The 12,940-nt window shown below is 39.2% G+C and overlaps 1 protein-coding gene across 9 annotated transcripts in view; it reads right to left on the bottom strand.

Moving 5' to 3' along the window:
• YAP1 (Yes associated protein 1) overlaps positions 1-12,940 on the bottom strand; it is a 130,864-nt gene that overhangs the window by 36,415 nt on the left and 81,509 nt on the right. For 3 of the 9 annotated variants that reach the window (XM_023511342.1, XM_023511357.1, XM_023511332.1), the window contains exon 4: positions 4,464-4,583. The exons of 3 other annotated variants lie outside the window; for them this stretch is intronic. In XM_023511342.1, coding sequence (XP_023367110.1) covers positions 4,464-4,583 — 120 coding nt within the window. The remainder of the gene's footprint in view (positions 1-4,463; positions 4,584-12,940) is intronic. 3 more of the 9 variants (XM_003780792.3, XM_012803363.2, XM_003780793.3) reach the window with 1 other exon arrangement.

Here is a 12,940-nt window from a genome sequence, read left to right as displayed (position 1 = left end):
GGAAGCTAGGCATCTTTCTGAACCAGCTGGTTATACTGTGATACCAGAAGAACTGGGGTCTCTTGATTTCCAATTCCATAGGTAATTTTTTCTATATCATAATTCAATTGAATCAAGTACATTATGTAACTACCATATGGAAAAAGGGTGCTGGCCGCTACTCTCAATATGAAAAATAGATTTTTGGCATAGAAAATGCCAGGTGCGGGCAAGGTTGTAACTAATTTTCTCACTGGATAATGTAGATATAAAACACCATGGAACACCACCACATTTAAAGAGGTAGTAATAAAGTGAAAGACAAGTGGAGGAGGTGAGTGAATCGGAAAAGAATAGAAAAAGACACAAAAACTAGAGAAATCACACTTAATGAAAGTTCTGGGATTAGAGCTGCATTCACAAATGTGACGGAGTTAAGTTTCTGGATAATAAAAGGATGCAAGCCTTATAATGCAGTACATGGTCAAGGGAAAGGTCAAAGCTGAGGATGAAAGACAATCTCTGAAGAATATGCCAGAAGTGAGTATGAATTGCAGATAATTTAACTATATGGCTTCAAAGTCTACTCTGACCAGAGATCTTATAATTCTCTCCTGTAATTACAAATTCATTACCTTTGGGTAATTTCCTTAAGATGAGTCACAATACAGATACAAGGGCATTAAATCACTGTCTTTTTCCTCCCTCTGAAATTTCCATATATCAGGGATTAGGTATGTTTAGAAAAAATTATCTTCACTCTTAATTTTTATAAAGTATAGGTGTCATAAGGTTTCAGTTCTGTCACTTTCAACTACCATATGTAACCTTGGATAGTTTCAAATTTGGGGCAAGATCTCCAACCTTTCCCAAATTTTTTAAAAAACGTATTTGTTCGTAGTTTTAGGAATCATAATAACCAGGTGGCTGTGTGGCATTTACTGGTCCAGGTATGTTGAATGTCCTGCAGTGTCCAGAATATCAGCATTCCCACTGAAAAATGCTGATTAGAGGATTCATAAAACCTTTTTCCAAACAAAATTTTGTGAGGTTTATCTGTTAATAATTTTTAGTTAGCAAAAATCTTTTTTACCCAAAATACACATTTTTCCCTTTCTATCCTCAATAGTTCCATAACCAAATACTGATAGATCATGAGTAAATATTTAAAAGAGTTGAAATCTTTGTTATTTACAGAATAGTTTTTAAATGTTAAAGAACAAAAAATCAAATAAAGAATAAACCAACAACAAATTATTTGACTTCCTAAAATTACATAACTTATTAACATCACACGGGATGTGAAGGACTGATCTTTGCTTAACAACTAAGATACGTGCAGAGAAGCGTGTCATTAGGCGATTTCATCGCACACAAACACCACAGAGTGTACACACTTTTTCAAACCCACATGGCACAGCCTACTAGATACCTAGGCAGTATAGCATAGCCTATTTCTGCTACACTATAAACCTATACCATCTGAATATTGCAGGCAACTATAGCGCAATGCTAAGTATTTGTGTATCTAAACATAGAAAAAGTACAGTGAAAAAATGATATTATAACCTATGGGGCCATGGGGCCATGTGACTGACCCCCCTCATGTGGCACACCTCTACTGTCTAGATACAATTAATCTTAAAGCATATGACTATATCCTAAGTATAAATAATTTCTAAGCCATCTAGAAAAAATAGTATAAAAAGTGTTGATGGCTGAAGGAGGTAACAAAATTAAGTCTATCTGAGGGTATACCTCTAAGATACCAAAAGGCATGCAACTACTTGATTTAAACTAATCAAGTAAGAACTAATACTTTAATAGAGATTTGAAGAATATTGGACAGCAAACTCTACAACCATGAAACCATTTGTTTATGTTTGCATGGTCCAAGGGTCTGAACGAAGGAGACAGTTTATATTTCTTTGACAGAGATAAAACATAATCCACTACATAGAACTTCGGATTTCAAAGAAAACTCCCAATCTCGTAGCTAACAGCTTGTCTCTATTTGCTGTCACTCTACATCAGAGAAACCCACGTTTTTTCTTTGCTCCCTCCCTTCAGTTACACTTGAGCTCTCTGACTGAAAAGGTCTGGAACAGATTAAAAGTTGGGCCACAGAATAAAAAGCTTGGCATACTGTCAAGCCTGTCTGGAGTACACATACACAGTAGGCCCAAAAAGGGACACTAAATGCAGTCAGAGGATTTCATGAAACTTTTGTGAACAAAACAAATCGTGTGCCTATGTGCATTGGAGGTAGGGAGGCCGTATTTTTTTTAATGTCTTCTCCCAATTAATACAGAAGGCCAAGCTGTGTGTATAATGAATAGCTCTATTTAATTAACAGCAAAGTTGTTTTATTTCACTGTTTAAAAAACAAAAACAGAAACACGGTTCTGATTCCTGATCTCTGCCCTCAGTGAAGAGCTGTCATTTTTATAATCTTAATGTTATAGAAAAAAAATCCACAACATTCTTTAAAATTTCTAAAATGTGGGGAAGTTATATTCATTTCATTAAACATGCTTTAAGGAAACATGGCTGGTATTATTGTAGTCCATACAAATGGCAACATTTATTAAATTCTCTAACTTCCTTGGTTTCCTTTTTCAACTACGGAGCTTATTCAAATATTAAATAGAATCTAAAGTTGCAAATTATTAACACAGCACATTACTTTTTTAACACCTAACCAGGTCTTAGAGCTCAAAAGGCCAGCATTTAAACCAAACCAGATATCTGTCAGAATGACAGTCTCTGCCCTGACCCCACCTTTGCCTTTTATTTGAATAGGAGGTTCGTTTATTCAGTCCATAAATCTAACCACTCAGTCAGTCGGGGGCAAATCCGAATATTATTTGTTTTTAAAAAGGTATACACAAGACACAGGAGAACTGTGTACAATGTTCCTTGCAGGGAAGTCACTTTACCTGACTAGCTCCGGATAGAGGTTTCCTTCTTCTTCCCCGCCCTGGGCTGTGTTTTGATGGCATTTACAGAATTAATTCCTCTTTCCCGTAAGGGCCCTGCAGTTGTTGTCAGGTCAACCCCTGTAAAGCTTCAAAGGGTCTCAGTCCCCTCAGTCTGACCTACTCAGCAATATGCACATTGTTTTCATTTAGCTACATCTAGCCTAAGATGAAAGTTTCAAAACCACAATTATCTGCCTCTTTTTAGATCCATTCTCCATGGCTTTAGAAAAATATTTCTGAAATAGATGAAGAAGCTAAAAACAGCAAAAACCAACAACCCCCCCCCAACATACTTAAAAGAAAACGACATATATACAGATATATGTATCTGCCAAAAAATGTATATACATTTTTTTCCTTTTTTTTGAGACAGAGTCTCAAGCTGTCGTTCTTGGTAGAGTGCTGTAGCATCATAGCTCACAGCAACCTCAAACTCTTGGGCTTAAGCAATTCTCTTGCCTGAGCCTCCCAAGTAGCTGGGACTACAGGTCCCCACCACAATGCCCAGCCATTTTTTTTTTAATTGCAGTTGTCATTGTTGTTTTAGCTGGCCCAGGTCAGATTCAAACCTGCCAGCCTCGGTGTATGCAGCCAGTGCCCTACCCACTGAGCACAGGCACTGCCAGAATGTATACACATTTTAAGAGAAAAAAAGCTGTATTAAAATTGTAATACTCACTATATACCAAAAATGAAAGATGAATGCAAATCACATTTGAGAGCACCTCTTGTAATTGCAGAAGTCACACATAACTTGAGTATTACAATTTTAATACATTCCTTTTCCTTTCTTAAAATGTGCATACACTTATTGGCATCTTCTGTATAGACAGAGAAACAAAAAGGCACTGAAGAACTAGAATGTCCTTGTCAGAATGTATACATCTGGGAGGGGAGAGTTCATTGGTTGTAAATGGTGAGTTACTGAGGTAATCTGGAGGGGAATATATTTTGCTTTTTGTTTCCTAAATAAAAAAGGAAACGGACTTTTATTTGAGAGAGAGAGAGAAAGAGAAAGAGAGAAAGAGAGAAGGGAAACTGCCCTCACTGGACCATTTCTGGAGTAACCTTTCCCCTGACCCAGGACGGGAAACACAATACCCAAGCACTGGTGGTACTCATCACTCACAGAAGTTAAGCACAAGCACACACCAGGTCACTGACAAAAGCTGATATTCCAGGGTTGTGAAAGCCTATTATTGAAGCTAAAAAGATCATTTTAAATCTTCTAAAAGATCCTTTTTTGTCCCCCAAAATGTGAAAGGAAGAGTGATTCTGCTTAGTCAGCCACTACGACATTCCCCCACCCCAACCTGAGCAGCCTAGGCTAAAAACCTGATTTAGATCTAAATTTCTCAAGGTTTAAATGAGAAGTATAAACATAATGCTAGTAAAAGTTGGATGGGTAGTCATTTTCTAACACTATAAACCAATTCTACTTTACGTAAATGTGCTTTCCCAAATTCAAATACAAAAATTATCTAAAAAGGTTTTGAGATGAACCTTTACCAAAACGAGGGTCAAGCCTTGGGTCTAGCCATGAAGTGGTCTTGTTCTTATGGTTTATATAGTAAATTTCTCCATCCTGAGTCATGGCTTGTTCCCATCCATCAGGAAGAGGACCTATAATACAGAAAAAAAATTATGGTTGGTTTTTATTTGGTGTACTTTTAAAAAAGTGGGAGGGGTGCTAATTTAAAAAGAAAACACATCTTGACATAAAGCAATTCATTAGAACAGATTTAAGCCTGTGTTCAGAGAAGAAAGGTAATCCTGTAATACCTATTTCTTCTCTACTAAAAGGAAACCACCAAATAATAAAAATTGACATCTCTAGAGGCACAGATTTTTAAAAAAGGTTTTCAAAAAATCATTTTGGAAGTCATGACCTAAATAATTATTATTACTGTTAACACAAGATAGGGACGTCCTTGCAGCCTATGAGCCACCTGCCAAGACAGTCAGTCTGGTGACAGCACCTTCCTAGGAACTCCAAGGTTCCTCTCCCCCCCAAGATTCTTTAATAAGGAATACATGCAGGTGTTCTCAGAATACCTAAAATATCATAAACATTCTATTTAATACAAAGCACACTTTAGTTAAAATTGCCAATCTCCATTTATTTCATTCTTTATGTGACTGGCTCACACCAAGAAAATTATATCAAAAACTACAGTCTGAATTAAGTCTTATTTTTAAATAGATCAGAAATTGCTAGCAGGTGGGAGTTGTGGTTAAAAGTTTAAGGCTTTTGATTTTGAAATCAAGGGGGCAGGATTAAGTGGTAAAGCTGATAGAAGGCAAATTAGGAAGAAAAAGGGGAGAGCAAAATACCATTTCAAAGCTGTGAAGTAAAGAAACATCTAAAGATAGGGTTGAAATTTAGTTAAATACAAAGATTTTTTTCTACTTCTGTGGGGGTAGGGAAGCAACGGCAATGAAAACAGAGTCCTAAACAAATTACTAAAATATTTTAACATAATTCTTCTTTATCTCCTTATCCCTTCCAGCTCTCCAACTTCCCATTACCACCAGGAGTCAGGACGGGCAGGGCAAGAAGAGGTATAAACTGGAACCAAGTCTGAGCACACACCTAAAACCTTTTCTCCTGTGCACTAATGTGAATTGAGCACTTATCATGCGTCACTGTTCTATGTATATTATATACAGTAATTCATTTAATCCTCACAATAACAAATGAAATCAGCAGTAATATGATTCCAATGAGGAAAGTGAGGCACAAAATTGTTAAGTCTGGCACAAATCACAAAGCTGTTTGGTTTCAGGGATGATACTCAAACCCAGGCAGCCTGAGTTCTGACCTAATGCTATTCATGATGCCCCTTCTCTTCATTCATCTCCCCAATTCAAGACCATCGTGTGCAAAAATGGAGTAAGTTCCTTCTTTCCATATGGGTGGTCCAAGCCCACCCCACTGACAATGCTGAATAAATAAACTTTGGTTAAACTGACCACTCACACAAGGCCCATGAAACCCAACCCCCTAATTTTAGAACAGTTTCATTTGTATTAGGAACAGATCAACTTGCTACTGTATTGACAAAAGTCTGCTTTAATGGGCCATGTGTGGAACTGGAGTAGTCTATATGCCTCGAGTGCACAGGGGGAACCCTTCCCCACAAACAGACAACCTTGGAGGTGGAGCTCTACACATGATGCTAACCAAGTCCAGAGGTGGAGTTTGCTGTAGGTATTCCAAGTTTACTAAGAAGTAAATGGGAAGCAAAATTGTTCAACACATACAGAAACACATACAACACATACGAGCATTTCTCATTTGCTTTCATTGTCATTTTGGGCTCTATTTCTCTATCAGAAAGACAGAACTCTTAGGAACTGAGTATTAATAGTTTGCTACTAACAAGGGCTATGTTTAACATTTAAGTTTTTAAAATGCTGCGTGAACATGGTGATGAGCAAGTCAATGAATGGCTTTGGGACTCAACTACCCCACGAGACTGCATCACAGCTTTCAGATATACTTGAATGTACGGATTCTTTATCTTTAAAGAAAGTTTTTAGATGGGTTGGGTCCTCCTCAGTCTCTCAGGCTTGAGTTACAGTGGTGTTATCATAGCTCACTGCAGCCTAGAAATCCAAGCTTTAAGTGATCCTCCCACCTCCCAAGGAGCTGAGATTATGTGGTGCAAATCCACCACGCCCCGCTCCTATCTTCTCTTAACAGCATTACTTTCTACTTCAGTTGAGTTAAAAACACAAGAGCTATCTTTTTTTTTTGAGACAGTCTTACTTTTGTCACCCTCTGTAGAGTGCTGTAACATCACAACTCACAGCAACCTCAAACTCTTGGGCACAAGTGATCCTCTTGTCTCAGCCTCCCAAGTAGCTGGGACTACAGGCACCTGCCACAAAGCCCGGCTATTTTTAGAGTCGGGGGTCTCCCTCTTGCTCAGGCTGGTCCCAAACTCCTAAATTCAGGCAATCCACCCCCCTCCGCCCCCCAGAGTGCTAGGATTACAGGTGTGAGCCACTGGGCCGGCACAGAGGAGCTACCTTAGATACAAAGCAACCTTCTCTACCTGCTGCTCTCATTCCTTACTGTAGATTCTCTCGCATGTGCCTGCTGGAGTCCAGCTCTTTTTCTTAACCACTATAGAGCTTTCTTCCAGTGACTAACTTCCCATCTCTTCTCACTCCAGTGTCCTCTGTCAAATAGCCACCAGAGTTTTCTTTTTAAAATACTTTCTAATCAACTTTTACATGTCACTCATTTGCCCTGCTAAAAAACATTTCCATTACTTTCTACCATCAAGAGGAAATTGCCCAAATATTTTACCAGTACTTTAGACTCACTTTTAAAGTTTCTTTCAGAACCCCAATTCTCCCACCAACTATTCCCCAAATCATGCAAATTCCTTGTATATGTTGTTCTCATTGTCACAGACATCTTGCACCCTCACCCCCTCCCCCAAATTCTTATTCATCCTGTAAGAGTTCAGAGGTCACCTCTTCAAAACTCAGTCTTTCCAGATTTCCTTGGACAACAGTTAGTTTCCTTTTCTATCCTCCATTAACACTTAACAGAACTGGCTCGGTGCTTGCAGCTCAGCAGCCAGGGTGCTAGCCACATACACGGGAGCTGGGGGTTCAAACCCAGCCCAGGCCTGCCAAACAACAATGACAACTACAACCAAAAATAGCCGGGCATTGTGGTGGGCGCCTGGAGTCCAGATACTTGGGAGGCTGAGGCAAGAGAATCAGCCCAAAGTTTGAGGTTGCTGTGAGCTGTGATGCCATAGCACTTTACCGACAGCAATATAGTGAAACTGTCTCCTCAAAAAACAAACAAACAAACAAACAAAAACCACTTAACAGAACCGTAATTACTTGTTTACACATTTGCTCTCCTGGCAATGACTAGGTCACTTATTTTTATGAACGTGAGTAGTTGCTCAATAAATGTTTAATGGAAGAATGAATGTTCTGCCTTGCAAGTAATACTTTAAACTTTCTACAAATAAGCTTAAAATCATACAGTACATACAATATTTTCTTTTTTTTTTTTGAGACAGAGTCTCATTGTGTCACCCTGGTACAGTGCCATGACATCACAGCTCACAGCAACCTCAAACTCTTGGACTTCAGTGATTCTCCTGCCCCAGCCTCCCAAGTAGCTGGGACTACAGGTACCCGCCAGAACGCCTGGTTATTCTGTTGTTGTTGCTGCAGTTGTCATTGTTGTTTTATTTGGCCAGGGCTGCATTTGAACCCGCCACCCATGGTGTATGTGGTGAGCACCCTTCCAACTGAGCTATGGGCGCTGCCAGTACATATAATATTTTCAATTACTATGTTTCTAAATGAAATGTGAATGACAGATGTTACTAGTGTGTTTTGCCCCTTAAGTTCATGAGTTAATGTTTACAGTTTATTTAAACAAACACACGTAAAACCCCCCTATAATACTTTAAACATTATGGAAATGAATAATAGAAAAAGAGTTCCCTGTAACCCACTCCTCAGGTGGAAGATGGAACACTTACTTTCCATTTTCATGACATGCTTCTGATCTTCTCCCATGCACAATCCGTGAGGCACACGCACAAGCCCAGTGGTGGTGTGCTCCACCTGTGCCCCCCCTGCTTTACCTCCTAATAGACTATGGGCATCGTTTCTTGACACAACACTTTCTTTTGCAGTGGTTTTTTAGAGCCTATTGTACTAAAACCCTAGAAATCATTTATCCCTTTCCCCACCTTGGGTCTGGGAGCTGTTTCTAATCTTTTCTGTTATAAACAGTAGTGCAGTGCACAACCCATGCAGCAGGGACAGCAGCAGCTCCTCCAGAGATTGTCCCATGACCCCGTGACACTGTTCCACACAGGGGCTCCATTTATTACTGGGGTATTCTGATTTACATTACACGGGACAGGCAGTGACTTTGAAGAGGTTCAGTAATAAGGCAGACAGTTAGGTTTCTAACCAGGACTTGAACCCAGGTCGTCTGCTTTTAGAGTTTCGCCTCCTTTCATTTTAATCTATACAATATGCTGCTTCCTAAAGATACATACAGGCAGCCCCCGAGTTACAAACATCCAATTGAGGCACAACTTATACTTACAAACAAGTGCTATTACAGGTAATAGGTAAATGTACCTGTTCCAACTTACCTACAAATTCAACTTAAGAACAAACCTACAGAACCTAGCTTGTTTGTAACATCCTTCCAAAACTTATGCCAACTGTGGCCACAGATTAAATTCTCAGATTGGAACAGTGACTTTGTCTCTTTTATACCTAAGTTTTAATCATTAAGCATTAATTTCACTGAATTTTTATTTTTAAAAACTAAATTCAGGAAACTTTTCACAGTAAGGTTCTATACTACAATTAGAAACAAACTTCTAGACACAAATTCTGGAGAGATAAGCTCAAGTGTAAATAACAGCACAGTGACTGTTGCCTATTTTCTCCACATTCCCAATTAGAGAATTAAATATGTAAAATAAAATAGAATTATACATATAATTTTGTGTGTACTTAAATTCATACCAAAATATATAAGCCAAACAGAAAAGAACACTTTATATTCACTGATGTCTTCCATTTAATACTCTCTGCGTAAAAATATCATGCTACCTGGAGAGATTGCCCAAAATAGAATGTTTCTTTTATACTGAAAGAAAGCTGATCAAAGCCAAAGACTAGATTAGGAAAGAAACCTTTAAAGAGCTTTGCCACAAAAAGTAAACAATCAATAGAGTGAAAAAACAACCTATAGAATGGGAGAAACTATGTGTAAACTACTCATCCAATAGGGGATTAATATCCACAATATACAAGGAACTGAGATACAGCAATAGCAAAAAAAATAATAATCATGAAAAAAAATGTTTAGGCTCGGCACCTATAGCTCAACCGGCTAAGGCGCCAGCCACGTACACCTAAGGTGGCGGGTTCGAATCCCCAGCACGGACCCGCCAAAACAACAATGACGGCTGCAACCAAAAAAAATAGCCGGGCATTGTGGTAGGCGCCTGTGGTCCCAGCTACTTGGGAGGCAGAGGCAAGAGACTCGCCTGAGCCCAGGAGTTGGAGGTTGCTGTGAGCTGTAATGCCACGGCACTCTGTCCAGGGGGACAGTTTGAGGCTCTGTCTCAAAAAAAAAAGAAAAAAAATGTTCAACATCATTAATAAGGAAAATGCAAATCAAAATCACAATGAGGTGCCACTTCACCCCAGTTAGGATATTATCAAAAGACAACACACGTGGGGAGGACATGAAGAAAAGAGAACGCTTATCCATTGTTGGTGGGAGTACAAACTAATACAGCCACTATGGAGAACAGTACGGAGGTCCCCAAAAACTACAACTGAGAACTTATCCAAAGGAAAGGAAACCACTTTAGAGGAGAGACACCTGCACCCTCACATTCGCCGCAGTACTTACTATTCACCCTAACCGAGATAACGCAAATCAACCTGGGTATCCAACAACAGATGAATGCGTAAAGAGAGCACAGTGTGTGTGTGTGTGATACACACAACCACAGAATATTATTCATTTAAGAAAAAATGAAATCCTGTCACTTGTGGCAACAGGACATTACACTGAGTGAGACAAGCCAGGAAAATAAAAGTTCAATACTGCATGTTATAACTCAAATGCAGAATCTTAAAAACTGATCTCCTGGGAGTAAGAAGTAGAACAAAGGATACCAAAGGTTGGGAAGGGAAGGACAAGTAGAAATCTGTCAAAGAATACAGAAGTATAACTAGGTGGATGAATAAACTCTATACAGAGTGTTCTATACCACAATAATATATAGTTTCAAATTGTTAGAAGGATGATACTGAAAGCTTCCAACACACAAAGAAATGATAAATATTTGAGATGATGGACATGCTGGAGGGCTATGCTACTCACCCTGAGCTGATCACCACACACAGTATGTATCGAACATGTCCACATACCCCATGAATACGTACAATTTCTATTTGTCAAGAATAATCAATAGGCCTGTAGATCAATGGTTAGGGTGCCGGCCACATACACTGGGGCTGGTGGGTTCAAACCCAGCCCAGGCCTGCTAAACAACGACAACAACAACAAAACAATAGCTGGGCATTGTGGCAAACGCCAGTAGTCCCAGCTACTTGGGAGACTGAGGCAAGAGAACTGCCTATGTCCAAGAATTGGAGGTTGCTGTGAGCTGCTGATGCCTTGATACTTTACTGAGGGCAACAAAGTGAGACTCTGTCTCAAAAAAAAAAAAAAAAAAAAAATCTAAAAATAAGTAAATACCTTTGCATTACAATTGAATCCTTAGCAGTAAAATTAAGATGGAGAAAACTGAAAAGAAATCTTCAAGACTTAATGGAACAATACAGACCCAGGTTTTATTCACACACTAAACATTTTTAATTAAGTGTTCCTTAGAAGAAATTCAGTGATTTGATTTTTAATGCAGGATTCCAACTCATTCTGTTAAACTAAGCCAACCGTTGAGTAGCTATGAAAAAGAGAAAGGCAGGAATATGTTTTCTCAATCATTCAGTCACATGGGCTACTGAAAGTCTCATTTAAACATCTGAGCTTAAGTCAGAATGGACTAAGGTCCATAATCTGAGGGGGGAAATCTCGGCTTCCCACGAAAATAAATTTTTAAGGAGAGATCATAGGGTGCAGTAGCTCATGCCTGTAATCCTAGCACTCTGCGAGACTGAGGCAGGTGGATCAGCTTGAGCTCAGGAGTTCAAGACCAGCTAGACTGAGCTTCCCATCTTGAAATATAGCCAGGTGTTGGCTTGGTGCCTGTGGCTCAAGTGGCTACGGCACCAGCCACAAACACCTATGCTGGTGGGTTCGAATCCAGCCAGGGCCCGCTAAACAACTACGGCTGCAACCAAAAAATAGCCGGGCATTGTGGCAGTTGCCTGTGGTCCCAGCTACTTCGGAGGCAGGAGAATTGCTTGAGCCCAGGAGTTGGAGGTTGCTGTGAGCTATGATACCATAGCACTCTACCAAGGGTGACAGCTTGAGGCTCTGTCTCCAAAAAAAAAAGCCAGGTGTTGTGGCAGGTGCCAGCAGTCCCAGGTACTTAGGAGGCTGAAATGAGAGAATCTCTTGAGCCTAAGGTTTTGAGGTTGCCGCGAGCTATGACACAAAGGCACTCTACCAAGGGCAACAAACTGAGACTCTGTCTCAAAAAAAAAAAAAAAAAAAGGAGAGATGACTGGAATAAATCAAAATAATCTTAAAATATTTTTACATTCTGATTTTGATGTGTAATAAATATAATGTCTCCAAAATGTAGTTTATAAAATGAAGTACACTGAAGTGGCAATATTTTATTTACCTAAAATGATCAAGAACAGTGCCCTCAAACATCAGCACGCATTAGAATCATCTGGAAGGTCTGTTAAAACCTATGCTGCTGAGCTGAGCCTGATCCCCACTCCTTTACAATCTGACTGAGTAGATCAGGGTTGGATCTCAAAATTCCCAGATGATGCTAATGCTGCTAGTCACTTTGAGAACCACTGATCTATTAATAAAACCACAAAATTCTTTAGCTGGTAAGAAATGCCTCTTGAATTTATCTAACTTATTCAAAACTACATCTATTCTTCTAAGCAGTTCAGTGATCAATCTGGGAATGACACACTGCCCCATCTGCTAGAGGATGAGACAAATGGCTTCCATTTATCAGCATAAAGAAAGCAGTTACAAGGAAGTTGGTACCTTTTCTTTCTTAAAAAAATTTTTTTGAATGGCCTAAGCTGTTATTATGAAGTAGGCCAAAATTCATTTCACATTTGAGCCCCAATCATCAGATGGAAATGAGGAATAGGCATTGAGAGGTTAAGAAGAACTGATGTGACCCATGGGAATTATCACTGGTCACTTAGCTTCCAATCATTTTTAGTTAAGAACTCTTCACTTTCTTAGAACAAAGAAAGAGCCCTTTCTCTGTACTGGAGAATCTTTTCCTCAT

The sequence above is a fragment of the Otolemur garnettii genome, unplaced genomic scaffold (genome assembly GCF_000181295.1).
Source record: "Otolemur garnettii isolate 467f Iridium unplaced genomic scaffold, OtoGar3 scaffold00001, whole genome shotgun sequence".
NCBI classification, from domain to species: Eukaryota; Metazoa; Chordata; class Mammalia; order Primates; family Galagidae; genus Otolemur; species Otolemur garnettii.
The sequence above is the reverse complement of the archived record's forward strand: the minus strand, read 5'-3'. Positions and strand labels throughout refer to the sequence as shown.